The sequence below is a fragment of the Anomalospiza imberbis genome, chromosome 8 (assembly GCF_031753505.1).
Source record: "Anomalospiza imberbis isolate Cuckoo-Finch-1a 21T00152 chromosome 8, ASM3175350v1, whole genome shotgun sequence".
NCBI classification, from domain to species: Eukaryota; Metazoa; Chordata; class Aves; order Passeriformes; family Viduidae; genus Anomalospiza; species Anomalospiza imberbis.
Genome location: NC_089688.1, coordinates 19,609,839 through 19,630,943, shown reverse-complemented (window position 1 = coordinate 19,630,943; position 21,105 = coordinate 19,609,839). Strand labels below are relative to the sequence as shown.

Below are 21,105 nucleotides of genomic sequence, written 5' to 3'. Positions count from 1 at the left end.
TATGTACAGATTTGCATACAATTTGCATCCCCTGTAATCCAAGTTTATTAAAATGTTTCATTGGTTTATTAACAAGGTGAGCTACACAGCTCAGATAAATATATTGAAAATCTAAATGGACCCATTTAAAGCATTTTCCAGAGAACACATGATCAATGTGTTAACTTTACATCCGTGGTGCTGTTACATGGTTTCTTTCCATAGGGCTGGATCTCCTTAAGAGCAAAATCCTGAAACACACAAAAACCACAGTTGTGTTTGTCAAATACTCCAGACAAAATTTAATTACATGAACTTTCACCAAATTTAAAATGCATACATATCTAATTTCTTTAAAATGCTCTTGAGTCCAGCAGTCTGTTTCTTGTAATAATAATGCCATTACCTTACTCTACAGTTTATAATCCTATGGAATTTTCAACTTGGAACAAAACAGGAAGTCATCCAATCCGTTACGCTTCTCCTGAGAATTTTAATACTTTTGCAGAAAAAGTACTGGGCAGATCAATGATAGAGTATCTTTCAGTGATACTGGATTTTAAAGAGTCTGTATTTTAACAAGCTTCTAGTTATTTGCCTAAAAAGAATTAATTTAGGAATGTCTTTCAACAAAGTAAGAATCTCCTGACCCGCAAAACTTCTAATGGCAATAGTAAATTAGCAGAAGGAATATACCACTCTTTATTTCACAATTGCTGCTTCTAGCAAATGCTAACAGCAGATGCAGCTTTCAACTTTACTGACATGACAGTGTATTTACAAGTACTTTCACTTAATATTGACACTGACATTACACAGCCTAAAGTTACTTGAGCTATTACTCTAAGAGACTAAGTGTACCATAGCTTGAGTATATTTGAGAAGGAGCTACCATCATAAATGCAGTGTAAGATAGAACAAAAAACTTCATTCCCTAGGCTTCTCTTTTGCCTTGAACAGCAAGTACATGTATTTTTTTTTTATCAAGTAAGTTTTGTATGTCTATTAGTTGAGCAGGCACACATGCACACGCACACTCTATATTAGCTTCAAGACATAGGCAGAGTGTGCACAACTAGCAACAGATACCAGCCTATTCTTGCAGCTTTACTAACATCAGTCAGAATTTTATCACAGTAACAATGGGATGCAGGTCAGTGCAGATGATTGAAGTTGGTTTGCTTTGGTAATAATTCTGTGGCTCTTAATAGTAAGGCTTCCAATCCACACATAAGGAATTAAGCAAATTTTGTAAGAATTTCTGATCTGAAGTTTCCAAGATTTTTTTTTTTTCAGTTTACCTCACAATCATTCCCTCAGATCCAAATGTGCTTGCTTTGCAGGAACTTTGGCTTGATGATACTGGAGAGTTCAGAATCAACTAATAATAGGGTCCCAGTCAATAAAGGGGAAAATGCAAATTGCTAGCTTTAAGTTTAATTTGTACTTTGGTGCTGGGCTTATAAACTCTGGCATAATCCTTAATAAAAAGGTACCCAAGCTCCTATTTTTCATTTGCAAACTACAGAACTCACACAGTCTTGTCAGACACTGCACTCAACATCTAACATCTGAGTATAAATTAGGGTAGCAAAGAAAGAACACTGTGGCTTGGTAGATTAGATATTTGATATCCAAAACAAACAAGAAGAAGCATGATCAACTTTTAAAGTATCTTAGATTTAATAGAATAGCCCTAAACATCTGAGTATTTGGCTTTCTCATTTTCAGAAATTTTTATTCTTGCTGGACTTTACTTGAAAAGCAGGGAATGCAGAATTCAAAACAGAAAAGTACCATGAATTTATATAATGACATTGTTTCTTTTCTATCCTACCACTTATGCACTCATACAAATCATTCACAGAAGTTGATTCCATTTGCATTTATGATGTTTCTTATTCTTGACTGTTCTAAGTTTCAACTGACTTATGTTGTCTCCAAATTCTCATTCAAGATAACTTTTTTTTTCATTGTTGTCCAGCACTTTTCCCAGGTCACTGATCAGTACTGTAAACACCACCTACTTCAGCAGAGTAGGTGGCACCCTGTTCTTCAAGGCACCCTGTTATCAGCATACTACTTTACAACGCGGCAATGTATTACTCTGTGTTTATGGATCGGATGAACAGATAATAGAGCCACAACAGCTGACTTTGCTCATCTGTTCTGACTTTCTTTATAAGACACAAAAGTTCCTTCAGTCAATCCCAGTTTGTTCTAGCATGTCATTGAGAAAAGCCTTTAATCTTGATTTACAGATTTCAGTGATGAAGAACAGCTCTTGGTAAACTGTTCCAAAGGTTAAGGACCTTTGGAGTTAAACAAATGGCTGTTTATTTCTGCTCTGAATGTGTCCAGTTTAAAGTTCCATCCATTTAAATTTATTATTTCTGTGTTTGCAAGTCCTTTTCTATCCAATTCCTATTGCTTGTGTGGACAAGGACAGACATTGCTCAGGTCAGTCTTTAACCTCTTTCTAATAGGAAAAGATGACAATCTTTAAAGCACACACTAGAGGACACATTTTACCAACTTTCAATCATTTTCTCTGCTTTTCTTTGAAATTTCTAATTCATCCTCAGTACTTTTTCCAGTTATGCTTGTCACCAAATGTGACATAGCAATTAGACCTATGCCAAGCACAACAATCTCATGTGAGTTTTGGTTTACACATCCAAGAATCATATTAATTCTTTTGCTCACATCATTACATGGGGAATTCCCATTCAGCTGTTTCACTAGTCAAGTCTTTCATAAATAGCATGTCTTCCAGGATGTGAGGGGTGGGGAGGGAGTAGGGAGAGGTACTGCTATTTTATTTGTTCTAAATATTTTGATTTTTCTCCTTCATGCTTTACAGTTCCCCACTCTGGGTGTAATTCTTATAATAAGAAACATTATGGTTTCTTCTAGATTATTACCATTTGGCCTTTTGTAATACACTTGAGCATAAGTGAGCTAATTCCCTGTGTTGTAAGCTCAGCCTGACTAAATGACTCAAGATAGTGTCATGCTTCCAGTATGAGGGCTATGTCCCTCTTCCACAGCTCTTTGTGAAACAGTTAGCATGAGGACTTGTGAGAAAGGGTCTTCTATCAGGTATCCTTTCCAAGACTTCTATTTTCCTTAAAAGCCTTTCTGAAGAATTTCTCAAAAAAGTATTTGAACAAAGGCAAAGCAATCTGATAAAAGCTGCCCAATTACTTTTTACCATAGCTATGAAATTTATCCTTACTATGTTTACTCACACTACATTGATTTAATTGTTTTACAACTTCCTCTAATTACTGTTTCAGCTGACCTGATATGCTGCATGAAAAACTATGCACCTCAGCTCTCCTTCAGATAAGGGAAGTAAAAGTTGGAAATAACTTACTACAAGCTCCAGTTTTCAAAAGACAATGTTACAGCCACTAAGTAAAAAGGCTTTATGCATTTGATATCTAACGAGCAAAAGAATCCCAGTACTTTAGTCATTAAACCCTGAAATAAAATTCTTCAGAAAAAAAAGTTCTCACCGTTATGAGCGATAACTCTGTATTTTCTGTCCAAACAGAGGTCTATCTGCCTTTGTCTGACAATTTTCAGTGCATCTGGAGGCAATCCCTTGGGGTCCCGGGAGAACACAAAGGAGTAGCTATCAGCACAAGTGCCGTCTGCATTTAGCTGGCGGCAGGAGTAATGAAGAGCATATGTATCGTAATCTGTGTCCACTACCCAGTGATCATCATCTGGAAGAAACCACAGCAAAGAAGAAAAAGTATTAGAGACACCAGTGAAATCTAGTAAATCAGAAAGGATTGCTGCCATAACTCTGCAAAGAAAATACTAAGATGAAAATCAGTACAAGTTGTAGCAGATTGGCTTTACATTTATTCCTGTGTCCAGTATTTAATTCCATGTTTATTTTTAAGAAGAAAATAAAGATGGACATGCTAGGCCTGCTCAAGGTGACTCAAACCCATGTATATTTTCCTACCAGGGATGTTACTTAGACTGCATTTTTAAGGAAAAAGATAATTATGCAGTTTGCTTGTGTATTAGAAGTATTTGCTACAAGTTCTGTCATAAACCCTCTTCTTAAAACACAGTTACAGCTTTAGAGAGTTGTAAACTATCTGGTCACGCAGACACTCTATTCTAACAGAAGTGAGGCTGTTTCAGTGTTTGCAGTAAAACCTGACATATCTGCACCTTCCTCTCCTGGTGTAAAAAATTCTCCCTTGCAGTACATCTGCACTGATGAAGGCAACACTCTGTTGTCTTCCCCTTCTCTCCTGTGGGGAGACACCAGACTTTTTAGAAGGGCAGAGTTTGGGGGCAGACAGCAATCTGAAGAACACATGACTCAGCAGCATATTGTGAGGAGACCTGGGAGCTGTTTAAGACAAATTGGCATCCAAAACATGCTTTGTAGCTGTGTCTTTGGATGGAATGAAGCTCCTATAAGTTCCAAATTCTACCTGCTTCTCTTGGAAACAATCCAAGGAAATGTCTTGAGCTACAAAGTGTCCAAATCTCTACTTGACTCAGGGAACTGATTTTGCATAGGGCGTGAGAGATGACATAAAAATACAAATATATCAATATATATTTGTGATCATATTTGTCTCTTAAAATAGATAAATCTCTACATTTGCAGACACAAGACCAAACAAAACATTTTATAAATCCTCTTCCCTGCTGGCCAACTCTGACATCAGGCTTCAGAGAGAACACTAGCATCCGGTAACTGACTTCTGAACTAAAACAAGTCTTAAAATACTTCATCTGCCTTTCATTTCTTTCCAAACAGTGGCCTTCAATTATATTGTTGGGTAACAAACAAAATAAATACGAAGATATACAAAGGCCAGGTCTTCACTTGTTTAAAGAAAGCCAGCCAGCTGTCCCATATAAAAAGTACTGATTACCTTGTTCACATTAAACTTTGCAGTATGATAGCTATAAGGTCTTTTAAGTGTGTTTAAGAAATTCAACAGTACTTTTTCCTTCCCCAGCACAGACATAAAACATAACTAGTCTTCCAAGTAGTTCTGCATCTTCTATAGTTAAGTACTCACTTCCTTTCTGCAGAAAAGAGGCGACACCCCAGTACTTCATCTTGAACTTGGCAGGATCCTCTGTGTCAGTGAAAGAGCCAATCATGTCAGCACAGACATCCCAGTTACTGTAGCCAAAGAAAATATCACATTCCAGTGTAAGAGCACAGGTTCAGTGTGACTAGCACAGGGATAGCAGGTAGGATAGGAGCAATAGCTTAGTGAAATGGAACAAGAGGAGAATGACAAACAGCTTACTTGAAGAGTCTGACTCTGCCCTTTGCAGTGGCAGTCATTTGTCCATTCTCATCTACGGTGAACTGGGCTACCACATTGTCCTGCAGAAACAGCCCCTCAGGATCTTTTTTTGCCATAGCATACCAGGTGCCACTGTACTGCAAGGAAATAACAAAGGCTGCAGTTAGACCTAGAACAATGGAAACATTACAACCAGACACTACAGAATAGAGGAGGTGACAGAGGGAAGAGCATGCAGATCTCTGACACCATGCCTCAAAGGTGTACCTTAAGAAACAAATCTAGCTATTTCAACAGCATAAACCCATCAATACATCCTAGTGCAATCATAATTTGTGGAAATACTGACTTTTTTTTGTAATCTTACCTATATCTGCAGCTGTCCAGTATAAGGATACAAAATTTAGTAGAAAAAGGAATAACAACTGGCAGATCTTGCCAGATCGATGTACATTTTTTTCTTGCAATGATGTCTGAAAACACCAGAGTATTTCTTTTTCATAAAAACAACCAAGTCAAAACACTCCTTCTGCTTATACCCTACAGTTTGAGACCAGTCTGTTAAAACTCAGTTTCTGCAGCATTCCTTTAGCAGGTGCATCAGGATCCAGCATCTGTGGAGGTGTGGACATCACACACTTTAGCTGTTTCTCAGCATCACAGTCTGTGACTTTGAAATGTGACCACACCAGTGCTACTGAATGCCAAATTCTGTGGCCTGGAAAGAGCTATGCAAGACATCCCAGATCCAGGAGAGTAAAGAAGATTTACCCTGGTCTTGTCAAAGTTCTCCTTGACTTTGAAGCTGCTTACTCGGCAGTCCCGCTCTGCAGTGCTGCTGCCCATCAAGGCCAGTGACAGCAGCAGCAGCCAGGGCAGAGCTCTCTCTGTGTGGGCCATCCTGTCCCTGCAGCAAACAGAGAATAGCATCAGAAACAGGCTCTGCCACACAAGCGGCTGCCCTGATAGGTCGCCAGGGTGTCATGCAGCTTTCCCTGATGCATGTGCAGGCAAAGCCCCAGGTTGTCCCCAGCCCACAACAGCAGGGTCCCTTACAGACAGTGCCGGTCCCTGGAGCCTCTTGAGAGCCCAAGTGTCGATGGTGGTGGCAGTGTCCAGACAGGGAATGCTTTATGTACTCCTGGGGCTTTCGCAACCCGCTGAGCCACAGGGCCAGCATTGGAGAGGGCAGTGGGAGGCGGGTTGGTGGATGCTGCAGGCTGGGGCCCCTTCATAACAGCCTCTTGCATAACACCCGTGGGCTCAGGTGGTCTTTGACCCTGATCTGCAGCCAAGCAGGCGCTAGGAACAAATGCTTCTCTTTGCTTTTCCCAACCTGAAAGCAGAGCTCACACCTGGGGGAAGGGGTGTGCACATGTGTGGGGAGAACAAATGGAATGAGAGGCATCCCACCTTTGCATGGGGGAGAGTGAACTGCCTCCACCTCCTCTGTGATTTTACACACTGCAGTCCAAAATCCATCTTACCCAATACACTCAACACAGTTACAAGGTGCAGACTTGTTTCCTCCACCTCCTCCTCAAAGTCCTTTCCTCTTTTACCCTGATAAACAGTGGCAAACATAATACTAGCCAGTTTCTGCTCATGTTTCTGAAAGCCTGGTCATGCCAGAACCTCTTCGGGTCCTCATGACTGGCTTCCTCTTGCTTCCAAAAGGCTCTCTTGGCTTAATCATCTCCTGAGCAGCTCCCAGCAACAGGAACGGGGCCCCTGCACATCCTCAGGATGGTGAAAGAGCTCTTTTATGTGGTAGCAGAACTTAAGTGTGGTCTGCAAATATCCAAGTGCATGCACACACCACATCTGGCCATTTTGACATCTGATTAATTTTAAATCAGATATTCCATTATTTCTGTTCTGTTTTTGGCAAACTGTTTTCAGTTACATAAACCATTATTTTCTCCTGTCCAGGCAAGTTTTGCTGCCTCTCAGTCAATATTTGTTCTCTAGTTTCAACATCTTTAGGAAGCATTAGAGAAAATCTGTTAATTATTTTCTAGGCATGTAACCAGAGCAGGATAGGAATGATTGTTACCAAGAGAACTAATTCACCTACTTTTTTCACCTCCCATTTTTAAAAGACTAAAGGCAGAAGCCTGTTATTTGAAAGGCTGGTATTCATTACTTAAAAATCAAGTAAAAATATAATTTAAATATGAAGATACCAATGTAGTATAAAAATACCTCAATAGTAGCTGATGTAAAGCTTTAACCAATTTATTCAGCATGGCCTTTCCCAGAAGTTTACTTAATATTCCTTTCATACATTCATAAAAATATTGGACTTCTTACTGTTGCTGTCCTTTACAATCTCTTCTCATATATAATGCAAATAATCTGATTGATTTATCTTCCTTTTCTGCTTTATGTTGGAGGCTTTTTGCACAGTGAATATGTTTTGTTCACTTTCTTAAACATCTATTGCTAAGGGCTGTTCCATGTCTACCTTTGATTTCCTGGATAACATCAGCCACAAAAAAATTCCACTATATTTAATATTAAGCTTCTATTCATAGTAAAGAACACATTTAACACAGGGAATTAGAAGGGTGTATGAATATTTATTATCCTGAAACTTTCAGTGGTAGCTTTGCAATAAGTCAACATTTCCATTTTTAAGCTGACATTTCAAAATTTGCTAATTACTACAAAGACTGAAGAGAAAAAGTAAACTCTGTTCTTCCGGTGACTTTCAGAATCTTGCTCTAGTCTGGCAATGGTGATACCAGTGATACATATACATTTTTATAAAACCTTTACAAAACACTCACTGGTCTTAATATATGAATTCATCATATGAACAAGACCAAAATCAACATGCATTTTCTTTGTTCAGTGTCTCACATGACTGGTAGCAATAAGATGGATTATAGCGTAATTCATATGTTTTGAATAAATTTATTTAATACCAAAGAAAACAATTATTTCTTTATTCTCTGCCAATTTTTGAAATATTATAATTTCTCCTAAGTTTGTCCTGTTCAAAAATCTGCATACTGTTTTATATTACCAGAGAGGTTCTTGCAGGATCAAATCTATTCCTATACATTTTTCAATAGCATAACTGTCTATGAAGTTTTCAAAGGAGTCCACAGTCACTCATGTACATATGTCAAAACCTGCTGAGATTTGGCCACCTCCGAAAATCTAGGTCAGTGTTCCTGTTATACATACTGCTGTTCTCAGAAGATTTACAGACAGGAAATGAAACCAGGTGTCAATGAAACAAAAATTTACTTCTGTTAATAAGTTTTAATAAGATCAGTTCTAAATGTGTGCAAGTGATATTACAGTCTCCGAAATTAATCTGATGTAATAAATCGGAATCAGAAACATGTAATTTTGTATAAGCCATGGCACAGCACTTCTTTAATTGTGTACCTCTACTGATCTCTGCAATATTTGGCAACTTATATCTGGTGGAGGTGCCTGACACATTTAATAATTATAACTTCCACTCATTCAGGTCCTCAAGTTTGGGATCTCAACAAACTCTAGACAATGCCCAAGGAAAATCTTCTTTTGATGTGTTATCTTTGTGAATTTAAGGCAGTGCAGCTCCAATGAAATCATACCAGTATTTCCCAGTCAGATTTCGACAAGTGCAGAAGAGAAGCTGGGAAGTCAGAATGACATGGAGGTTGCACAGGGAGTTGGGCTCTCTGCCTCCTCTGCTTTAGCTCTACTCCAATACTGCCTACCAGAGACACAGCTTACATTGATGAAGTCCTTTCAGGGTTACAGATGAAGAACTCCCTTGGTTCAGTGGGACAGGGTTTTTAGGCAAAAAGGCTGCTCTGTTGTTGGTTAAGTCTAGATCAGGGTGTGCTGGGGGAGGAATGGAAGGTTTCTGGCAGATGAACATTGCTATGGCAATTCAAGGGTGAATTCCTCCTCAGTCCTAAGAGATGCCAGCAGAACAGTGTAAACTTATAAACAGTGTAAACTTTGCCTCAGTTAAACATCATTTGGATTGACTGGGCTCTGAGTTTGCTTGAGAAATGATGTCAGCAAGTGATCCTCATGCAGACCTAGATATTCACCTCACAGATTTATACTTCTTGTGCAAACGGAAAGGAACTTGGGCCAGGATTTTGAATCTGAGAGGACTATGCATAGATCAAGTCACTGATATCCAAGGATTTCTAGGTTCTGGGAAAGCTCAGACAATTATATTTAAGATAATTATTAAAATTTGACAAATGATTTAAATACTGATACATTTCATTCATGATTTCTGATACATGAAGCTGGCAACATATTATGAATATTACAGAATTTTTTTTTAAGTCACTATGTATTTTTGGAACTATATTTAACGAAAGGGAAAGAAGATCTTCTACCTTTGCATTTTGCCAAGAGGACTGAAAAGGGGATAATTTCTGGCAGTGATTCTGTGACTGGATTATTTTCTACATTAAAAGCATGTAAAATTCTGCAATATTCTCAATTAGGTATAGCAAGGAAAAAACATGGAAGGAAATGGCTGGAAAAACACTTTCACTGTAATAATTATTTTATCTTTTTTAGGACTTTTAATAAAGGAAGAAACTAGTCAAATTACTATTTAACCATTTTAACACTGCAACTTTCAAGCTCTACATATTAAAATAACTAGAATTTTATTTTTGTTCAGAAGAATTAGTCGAGCTCTTAGGAGACAGTTGACTCAAAAACAGCTAGTAGGAAATGGATCATCCATTTCCGCCAGACTACACATAGATTGAAAGACTTTTTGCTGTGTTCTCTTGATTGCTTATTTATAGAATGCCATTCATAAACATGGGTATCCATTAAAATCTCAGAGGCAGATTTGCAGACAAATGAATGAGCACTGTGTGCACAGAGCAGGGGATGCAAGTGTAACCACTGCCCTGTGAAACCCGACTCATATCAGTAACAAATGGCATGAGCTGTGCCAAGGAGCTCGGTGTACTTTGTAAGGGAGAACAGTGCACACTGTCACCATCACAACTGCTCCTCTTGGTGGCAGTCTGAGTACAGAGGTCAAGGACTGAATGGAATAGAAGAGATTGCCCTTTGCTCCATGCCAGCCTGAGTACTACCTGTTTTTGTAATTTAATGACGTGACATTTTGTTTAGGGAGTAAATTTACACTGAACTCTTTACAAACAGTATTTACTAACAGAACTAGTTTAAAATGGTACCTCTATTTTCTTTAGCAAGTCTTTTTAAGGACTGTGACTCTGAATTGGAACTTTTTCTGGGCATATTAGTAAAATGGAAACAATTTGAAACAATGACCTAAAGTTCACCAACAGGCTGGCCAGCCAGGTGAGAAGATCTCTAAATTATAAATGATGGAAGACACAGAACTGATGTACTGAGTCCAGCAATGAACCACAAAGATCACAAAGCAATAGAAGAATTTGAGGAGGCTGAGAGAGCTGAGCGAGCTGAGGCTCTTCAGCCCAAAAAGGTCTGAGGGGATCTTAACAACATACATACCTGACAGGAGGGCATGAAGAAGACAGTCAGACCCTTCTCAGCAGTGCTGAATAACATTCTCAATAGTAAAAACTTGTCAAGTAACCTGAGATCTCCAGGGAGTAATTGTGAGAATGGCTGATATTAAAAGGCTGCTGCCTTTTGCCTTAGTCTGTGTACTAAAATTCATACCAAGCTATGAAGAAATCCATACTTTTGGTCAAAGCTGCAGTGCATCTGGAACCCCTTCACACTAGACTGGCTATTTACTTCAGGAAATCTCCCCCAAAGTCTATAATCTCTGTTGATTATTAATTTCATGATCTCCCAGAGCTAATAATTGGTAGTTTTAAGAGAACATAAACATTTGCAGCTCTACGGAAAAAGCAGTTAACATACTATCTTCAGTGTTTATGTTTTAAAGATTATTTTTGTAAGAAAAGGGATAGAGAATTATTCTAAAAGAAACATGAAATTAAGGATGTTTATGAGGCTTCCCAGAAGATAGCAAATCAGTGACACCAAAATATTTTAATGCCAAAACCTGGCTGTGTTAGGGTCACACAGTACCTGTTGTAAAAACCTACAGAATCCATTCTCACAACCTATCCATTTAGGACAAAAACCCAAACAGCTCTGAATATTAATTTCTTGGATTATACATATGAATCTCCAATGTCCAGACAGTGACTGAGATACAAACCACATCAAAAGTCATGCAATTGAAATAAGCACATTTGATCTGTGTTTTTTTCAGGAAATCTTAACTGAATAAACCACATTAACTGCTATAGGATGGGCAGAGACATTCAGATACAAACACTGAGCTGAACTGGGAAACCTTATAAATGCCTTTGACATTTACGTGCTGCTTGAATCTATTTAAATAACCATGTCTGTCAGTTATCCTTCTTAGGAGTTTCCATGTATCACAAGGGCTCAGGAATGGTCTACTACTAAGAACTACTCCATAAATAGTTCGATTTCTGTAGGTACTATGAACGTCAAAGGCAAATGACATCATATGTATTAAAATCACAAAGCACAGATACTTCTGAGAGTCTCTGAAATTAAATTAAGTTTAAATATAAATGTGAATTAGCTTTAATAAAGAGAAAATGTTCAATACTGTGGAAAAAAAAAAAGGAAAGTAAAAGAGAACAGAAAATAAATGTCATATTCCAGCAGAGAAAATTTAAAATTCATTACAACATTTCAAAAAGAACTTCTGTTGGTTTCTGATATTTATTTCCATTTCATTTCACACTTGACGGCACAAGAGTGCAATTTTAAGAGTGTATCTAAATTAAGGAAAGTAAAATGAGATTTTCTTTATGACATAAGAATGATATGGGACAGCCCAGATGCATCTGAAATATTTTATTATAAAGAAAATGTATCACCTTACAGTAGTACCTAATTAAAAAATTATCTTTATTTGTTATCTTGACGTACAAATAATGTAGTTTATCCTTTGTAAAAGGAGATGAGCATGAGGGAGATTTAGTGAAAGCATGATAAGCATTTTAGGTGATCTTGCACACAGGAAAAAATGACAATAAAATGATAGTAAATTTGTTAGTTTACAAGAATGTAAACCCCCAACCTCCCAGCCCCCAAAGAAAATGGTATCACTTGGTCAGTTTGCCTGTATTCAATTATTCTCCCTCCAGAGAGTGATATGCCACTCTATTTCTCTGAATTAATGTGATTGCAATATAAAGAATTGATGTTTAAATCACTGCATCACCCCTCACGTGCACTGATTTAGCATGTGTGATAAAGATGAATGTGTAAGTCTTTCATAGAAGTTAATTTTTCAGAATGTTTTTGCTGGGCACGAGACAGATCCTCTATAGGTGCCTTCTACTTCAGAGAAAATGCTATGTGGAATGTTCCAAAGTCAGTAAAAATAAATGACTGAACATATAATGCAAAAAAGTGTTACTATTCCTTCACTGAGGCTCTTCAACACCCTCTTCTTTTAAAGCACAGAATGAAAAGTAATGAGCTAGAAATTAGGAAGATGACAAGCAATAATTTAACTCTATATAGTTACATATAAAATTCTTTTCAAGTCTCTACTGCTTTCATATGTACTGATCAAATATTGAAACTACTAATATTGAATTTGAGTAAGAATAAATGTGCCTTTCTTCTGCTGTTTTCTTGTAAACTGTGTGTGTGTACCATGATGAGAACACTCTGCTGTGTTGCCACAAGTTCCTGTCACTGGGTCACCTGTCAAGAAGATGCTGCAAACTCACACACCCACCAGGGAGGAGCCTGTACCCCAGGCTGCTGGGGGCAGCAACTCAGGCAGAGAAAAGGAGCCAGGCCAAATTGTGTTTGTAATGAGCTGATTTTCATATACCTTTAAAAATCTGTAGAGCATCTGCAGTCTGGGAAAAAATTAGTGCCATACATAGTGTTTCATATCATGGTCAGAGGGAAAAGTAATGCTAGGTGTCATTGAGCATCCATCAGTGACCTGTTCTTTGTGCTTGAGAGTATCTGTGTCAGTTGCCCATGTTGATTCTTTGAGATCTGTTGATAAAAAATAATGTTGCCACACGGTGGCTTCTGACAGACAGGTGTACTTTGGCAATACTCTTTTCAAATTAAGAATGGCCAAAGGGTGTATGTTTTATTTTCTTACACCAAGAATCTCTCCTTGCTTTTGAGCTTTGTGAATGCCATAAACAGAAATAAGATTAATTATATTGCAGTCCTCCTACTGTGCTGGAATTCACATCCTTTTCAATGAACACAGATCATTACTGTCATAGTTGGCACTTAAATTCAGCCTTCTCACTTTGTAGCTTGGAATGTTTGCTCTTCAAATTCAACACATTTTCCACCATTCCTTTTCCATTCATGCATAAAATGTTGAATTTCTAATAGCAAGAAACTTTAAACATGTATAACCATATATCTGTATCTATATGGATATGTGGTTATCTATGGTATATCTGTGACCAGACTCAAGATTCCCTCTTTGCCTAATGTTTGTCAGTTATTATCCTTTTTTTGCTATTTAATAGAACAGACATCTCCAACTTTTTCTGAAGAAAGTGTAGACATTGACTGAATATTAATACTTATAGAATAAAAATTTTACTGTTTCCTCAGTTTGAATTTAATAAAATTTTCAATTTTATTATTTATTTGGCTCTTTCTTTTTGAAGGAAAAAAAAAAGAATAAGCCATATCTGGCTGTGCTAAGTCACATTCTAATTCTTTTATTCCATCTTCACCTAGGTAAATCATTCAAGCACTTCAGCACGCTCAGACTTCTGTAAGGTCTTAAGGATTTCACCCATTTTATTCATGTATAGCTTCATAATTATTTACTTTTAGTAATCCAATTTCTATCATCTCCTGACTATTTCAAGGAAAGCTAAGTTCTACCATTTAAAAGATTTCTCCGTAACATTCTGTTTTCCTGCCCTTAAGTGCCTCTCACAAATACACATGTGTACATCTGTGCACGTGTATAATGTGGGGTGAGGATCTGGGTGGAATTCCTCATATGAAGTTTTAATAGGAACTTCTGTGTGCACAGTACAGTATATATATGGTGAATGAAGGAGATAACATACAGGTACAGATATCTACACTTCAGAAAATTTTATAAGAATTAATTTGTTAGTTTAAAATGTTAAAATGACTCCCTGAGGATTTATGAGCTAAGAATGCTCAGGGGTTTAGTGTCCTGACATCTCTTTAATTAGCGGTCTCCAAGATCTCACACTAAGAAGATGCTAAGCCAGTGCCTTCTGTCATATCTCAAGAGTATCAGAAGGCTTGGAAGCCACAGAGGAAGATCAATGTATTATGTCTGTGAGCTATACAAAATGTACAAAGTACATTTTTCTTACTAGTAACAGGTTAGGACTTCTTGCTACCATTCCTGCTTTAATGGTGATGCAGCTCTAAAAGAAATCCTAAGAAAAATCCAGCAAAAATGGGTGAGGTAAATAAAGATGCCGTTGAAAAATACTTGGAGAACAATCCTCAATTTGCCAAGGAGTATTTTGACCGAAAAATGAGACCTGAAGTGGTGGGAAGTATCTTTAACGTGAACCCTGGAGATGTGAAGGAAGGAGTCAGCTTCAAAGACATGTCCCGTCTGGAGGAGTGTAACATAATTTTTGAGTTGGTAACAGAAATTCAGGATGAGGCATGTGTTATGGAAAAGATGGTGCACAAGGCCCTGCAGAGGCTGGCACAGCTGCTGGCAGCTGATCGGTGTAGTCTGTTCATTTGTCGTTCCCGAAATGGTACTCCAGAGGTAGCCTCCAGGATTCTTGATATCACTCCAACTTCCAACTATGAGCAGAATTTGGTGAAACCAGAAAATGAGACTGTTTTTCCTCTGGACATCGGGATAGTGGGATGGGTTGCTCATACCAAGAAGTTTTTTAATATACCTGATGTGACAAAGGTAAGTGACTTCTCTTGGGGAATGGGGTTCTGTGCATTCACTTCTTCCTGCCCAGGGTTTGAGGTAAAAAGTTGTTCTTCAGAAAACTGTCAGAGAAAGAAATCCAGACCAACAACATGAGAAAAGCATCAGCAGAGATGGCTTAAAATCCAATAGAACCACATAATGTAGCCTAGTTAGGTGTTTTCAGTGTCCTTGTAGTAGCTGTAATGTCAATGACTGTAATAACGGAGGAGAATATTAGATTAATAGAGACCATTAAATACCTGAGTTTCTGCTGAACAAGACAGGCTTGTATCCTGTTTACCAGTATGGGCTTGCAAGTGTTCTCTGATATCATTTCATGCTGCCATACATGCATCTCTGAATCATTTAATTTGCAGCTTTTGTAATGAAGATGTATCCTTATTAGTAAGTGAATGAGGACAGAGGAAGGTGATGTCAACATACATGTTCAGCTTTATGTCAGTGTTTGATTTAAAATGGGTTTGATTTGGAGTATATCTGGATCCAGGGCTTTTGTTCAAAACGATCTATAGAAGAAAATTATTGAGTCAGAGCTGTTCTGACATTTTTAAATTCCTATTGAATCTGTGCTGAATCACCTTCTTTCTTTAAGGTGTGATAAGAGTTTATTTATTATATTATTTATTCAATTTATTTAAATATTTATTATTTATTACAAACAATTAAAATGGTGAGTGACCCAACAAAACTGAAACAAAGATGTGTGAGGTCTACTTTAGAAACTGCTCTGAAATACATGGGGAAATGTAAACATGCTTTGAATTTTAAGATTTCCTGAAAAATAACTAACCTTACATCATGCAAATGCAGGCATCTCCTTTTCTTTTTAGTCCTCTGTTGAAAATCTGAATGTAATCAAATGGTGCTAAGATAATTATCAAGATGACAGTCTGGATTCTCAGTATTTCCTATACAGTCAATTTAAAATTCCAGCATATTTTAGGGATAGAAACCACTACAGTGTCTTAAGCTCCATGTAAATAATCAAAATATTTACACAGCAATTAACTATGTTATGCAGGAGGTAAACAAAAATTAATATCTTTTATCCTGCTAAAAGTTATAAAGGACTACTTTTAAAGCTCAGAAACAAATTAATTTTTTTATATATAGGAAAATAACATTCCAATATACAGTAACTGCCTCGGATATAAGCAGGAATCACAGGGGGAAACAGAAGACTGACTGATTTGAGAAAATCATCAGTTCATTTTCAACTGACCACTAATATGCTTTCTTCAATGGCTGCTATTCTGACAAGAAGTGTCTGATTTATTGCCTCTTACCACCACGTGGGGAGATTGGAGGATAATCTGTCCAAGTTCATAAGACTGATTACATGAGAAAAGATCAGGAGGATCAGGAAAGATGTGCCTCCTATCAGACACTGCACTGCTTCTTAATATCATTATGTCAGAGGTGCCCAGAGCAGGGCTAACCAAATATTTCTGTGTTTGCAACAGGATTTGTTCAAAATTTTGTGACAGGCCTTATTTAAATATGCTTAAGTAAGAGAACTTTTCTGTCCATCTGATCCTGCTAGGGGTTCTGTGCTCATAAATTAATTTATGTCAACTGACTATCTGTTATTCTTCAATCATTCTGAGGTAATCTTTACTTAGGAACCCATTTACTCTCTTAGGATTACTGAGGTCTATACCATTAGGCACACATTAAAAAATGCAATTCAACTAGGATTCCATTAATCTAAATTTGGTAACTAAATATCATTGGAATATTGACAGTTTATTACATAATTGAAAAACTCCCAGATACTTCTCTGGAACCAAGTTTTGATATTTAAAAACAACCCTAAAGATCTCAAAAATGTCAGGATTTTCATTCTTTGTGTACAAAAAGTTGATGTCCAAGTTCACACTCTTCACACAAGCAGAGCTCCCAATTACGTCACCAGAATCTTTATCTCCATAGCAAACCCAGAACTGCAGCTTGAGTCACTAATGTTTAAAGCATTTAATTAGTCCAAGGCAGCACTGAAGTCTTTATCACATTTTAGAAAGGATAATTATTTTTCAGTTCACGACATATACGCTTCAGTCAAACAAGATTGTCTGCTACCCAAATGGTGAACAAAAAATGACAGGAAGAGTTAAGCCAGAGAAGAATTTTTCCCCTAGTGCCTTGTCAGAATACAAAATGCACAATGATTATTTCTAGTTGGCTACAGTACTTTAAAAATGTTATTTCTATCCACTTTTTACTGTTGACACAGTCCATATCCAAACAGCATAGTGTTTTTTAAGTCTTAAGTACATGACAACATTGACAAACGCATGGTGTGACATTTTCATGCTTCAATCATTATCCCTTTATAACAAAAGTAAATGCAATAAAAGATCACAACAGCAATAAATAATTGAAAAATAAATGACTCCACTTTTAGTGCCTAGTAACCAGTTCTTTAGGGATTATCTCCTTCTAACTGGAAAGGTACCAATAAACATGAGGAAGCTCCTCATCCTGACTAATGCTCCAGAAAAGAAAAGCGAGGAAAAGATACAGACCTCCGATAATTAACTTAGTAGTCAGCCTCCTCCCCACAAGATTATGGACCTGTTGACTGTGAGAGCTAATAGTATTTAATCCAGGATTTAATAGTTGTGAGAAACAGGAGGCCAGGCAGGACTATTATCCTAATAATTTGTCTCAAATTATTCACAGGGTATAGCAGATTATGTGCCTCAAATATGACAAAGTAAAATAATAGGCTAAAAAAAATTTGATATGTCCATTAATATTCTTTCAACAGTAACTGATAACACAGACAACATTATACAGGAGAGTACAATTACCTTACATTTTTCTCCAAGGCATTATTTCCAAATAAAACTAAGAACTAAAAAATACTTCTACAATGCATATGTCTTTTTGGGAAATCAAAATCTCACATTATCAGCTTGTAAGAACCAATAATACAGACTTTATATAATCGCTTTAATCCACAACCTATTTAAATTAAAGCACTGCTCCCTTCAAATCAAAGGTATTTGAAAACAAGGATTTAATTAAGGACTGGAAACTCAAGAAATAATATTATTTGTTTTAGTTGAGTATAAAATTATAAAAATGGTGGGAAAATGCTTCAAAAGAAGTGAAAGCTTTTGGATTAGATCTATAAAGGGGCTGAAATATTTTGATGCTGAAATAACTAGCCCTCATTTTTAGAGGTCTTGTACTGGAATTCACAACCCCCAGTAAAATGAAGAAACGAGAGACCACGGGAGATTCCAAGTCAGATTAAGCAGCCAGAAGAGTGATTGTTATGGCACCTAATTTAACCACTGGAAACCTATGGAACAAATCAACTTAAACACATCTTCAAGTTGCAAGCATTGGTATCATCCCTTTGTAAGCTGATCCAGCTTCAGAACAGCAGCTCTACACTTTAACCCAAGAGTGGGAGAGACTTTAATTCCAGGCCTGTCTAAACTGACAGGAGTTTCAGATTAATGTGGATGTTCTGGTCTCCAGACTCCAGGCTGTCTGAGGTAGCTTTTTGCATGGGAAAAATATGCACTGTAAATGTTAATATCTGCTCCTCCATTTTATCCATTTTATCTTATCTTGATAATAAACACCAGATTGTCAGAAACTCATACTCAACAAATATTAACTGGAAAAATGGAAACACTTTCCAGTCTTCTATAATGGCAAAGATTTAATCAATTTACCAGAAAATATTTTAATACAGGAACAAATTCCTATTCATTGTGCCTTCCAGAAGAAAACCCCAACCAATTACTTCCTTTCTTTACTATTCTAACAGGAAAGTTTCCAAAACTGAAGAAAAAAAAGTACATTAAAAATTTAAATTAAAAGCTCCCTTTATATCTAATTTTATTTTTTCATGTGAAAACCCACTTAATATAATACAAATCAAATTTCAAGAAGTTGCAATATAGTCACTATATATGGCAAATGCCAAGCAGGCATTTCAGTGACATAATTGAAAATTCAACACCCAAGTGCTGTTAAATATATATTAATATCTCCTTGATTCAGTTTCAGAACTCTAGTCATGTTGACAATAACAAAGTCAATTTGTTCTGTAATGCTAATAAGTTACATCTTAAAATCAAATTTACATCCCTGACAATATATAATTTTTGGAGTGTACCCTAAGAAAGGGGCAGGTAGATGGTTAGTATGTGATTTTTATTTTCTATTCACACTTAATTATATCATTATGAAACAAAAAAAAAATTGTGAGTTGAAATTAGGCTAAGTAGAAGTAAGAGATGAAGCATTATAGCACTTTAATAACACCTATCAAGTAGTTAAAATTTTGACAAATTTGAGCCAATGCAAGATAATCAGTGGAAGAACAAAAGATCAGGAAGAGAATACTGTAGAACTACCAGAAAGAAAACCAGAAACCATGTGGAGATGATGCAAAAAAATATGTGCAGTCTGAGCTCATCTATCCAACACAGAACCTTCCACCCAATAGGAGCAAAATAGTCATAACTGCAAGGGGTCACAGTAACCCCTTCTTCCTCTGTGCTTTACAAGAGGAAAGAGGTGGAGGAAAACAGGCATCTGCTGTCTTGGCCCTATCACCTCACCTACAGGATTAATTCTTATCCCTTGTGCGTTGGGTCCCTTGAACCACAGGCAGCAATGCAGGGAGGAGTGGCTGGAAAGCTGCCTGGCAGAAAAGGACCTGGGAGTGCTGATCAACAGCAGCTGAACATGAGCCAGCAGTGCCCAGGTGGGCAAGAAGGCCAAGGGCATCCTGGCATGGATCAGAAATGGTGTGGCCAGCAGGACTGGGGCAGAGACTGCTGCCCTGTACCAAGCACTGGTGAGGTTACATGTCGAATCTTGTGTCCAGCTGTGGGCCCCTCACTACAAGAAACATTGAGGTGCTGGAGCATATCCAGAGCAGGGTGACAAAGCTGAAGAAGAATCTGAAACACAAGCCTTATGAGGAGTGGCTGAAATAGCTGGGGGTGTTGAGCCTGGAGAAAAGAAGGCTTAGAGGGGCCTTATCAATGTCTACAAATCCCTGAAAGGCAGGGGTCAGCCTCTTCTCCTAACAAATAATAGGATAACAGGAAGTGGCCTCAAGTTGTGCCAGGAGATGTTCAGATTGGATATTAGGAAACATTCCTCCATTCCAAAAGGTTGTGCTAGCTGGTCGTGCTAGCTAGGCTCTGTTGCTGGCTTCCTGCAAATCCAGGATATGTTGCATATCTCAGGGCCTATTTAAAGAACTGATTATTGTATAGTAAATAGCTTGGAATCTCAACATTAAATGGAGCTAGTAGGAAATGTCTGCAAATGTACTACAGTTTGGGAATTAGCAGCAGATTTCTTTTCCATAATTTCTCTTTTAAAGCCTATTTTGTGATTTAACTGAGAGCTGGAAGTTCAAAACATTGTTCTAAAAGATAGTTTGATTCAAAAGATCAGGCTTAAGTAGACTATGTCCACATTCATGTAGTCATGGAAGCACCAAGATGTTCTTCTGGCTCTGGTACTGCAGACCACAATTCTTGCTTATTTGTCTGTGAACACGATTTCTTCGATATTGTGAAAAGCGCTTATGCTCCCAAGAGAAATTATTTCTACAACTCTGTTGGAAATGTTCAAAATTCCTAGGAATTATTTATAAAATATCCAATAATGAAAAGCCTAAATCTAAGCACAATATTTTGCTTGTATATGCAAATCATGGGAGACAGGAGTCTTTGTATGGGCTGTAGGAATGCTGCCATTTCATTAGAAAGTATTTTTATCTTTCTGCTTCACACTATCTAGGCACAGGATGGCTTGTGGTTACTAAACTTTCTGTTTATTAACAGAGACTTGTATTAAAATGTTTTTATCCTTTGCAAGAATTGCATGAACAAAGTG

The 21,105-nt window shown here is 37.3% G+C and overlaps 2 protein-coding genes across 2 annotated transcripts in view; one reads left to right on the top strand and one right to left on the bottom strand.

Annotated features, from left to right (window-relative positions):
• Nucleotides 1-29: 29 nt before the first annotated feature.
• RBP4 (retinol binding protein 4) lies at nucleotides 30-6,532 on the bottom strand. The gene is made up of 6 exons (XM_068197654.1): nucleotides 6,339-6,532; nucleotides 6,054-6,189; nucleotides 5,283-5,419; nucleotides 5,046-5,152; nucleotides 3,501-3,713; nucleotides 30-230 (listed from the first exon to the last, which is right to left on the bottom strand). The coding sequence occupies exons 1-6, from the start codon at nucleotides 6,530-6,532 to the stop codon at nucleotides 217-219; spliced, it is 801 nt and encodes a 266-aa protein (XP_068053755.1). The 3' UTR covers nucleotides 30-216.
• A 7,965-nt stretch (nucleotides 6,533-14,497) lies between these two features.
• The window catches only part of PDE6C (phosphodiesterase 6C), a 28,709-nt gene continuing 22,101 nt past the window's right edge, over nucleotides 14,498-21,105 (top strand). The window contains exon 1 of the mRNA XM_068197653.1: nucleotides 14,498-15,198. Coding sequence (XP_068053754.1) covers nucleotides 14,719-15,198 — 480 coding nt within the window. The 5' untranslated portion in view covers nucleotides 14,498-14,718. The remainder of the gene's footprint in view (nucleotides 15,199-21,105) is intronic.

Coding starts and splice junctions, on each gene's coding strand:
- RBP4 (XM_068197654.1), bottom strand. CDS start 6,532: ATGCAAGAGGCTGTTATGAAGGGGCCCCAGCCTGCAGCATCCACCAAC. Junction 6,190..6,338: donor TCCAGGGACCGGCACTGTCT/GTAAGGGACCCT, acceptor TGTTTGCTGCAG/GGACAGGATGGCCCACACAG. Junction 5,420..6,053: donor AGAACTTTGACAAGACCAGG/GTAAATCTTCTT, acceptor ATTTCCTTGCAG/TACAGTGGCACCTGGTATGC.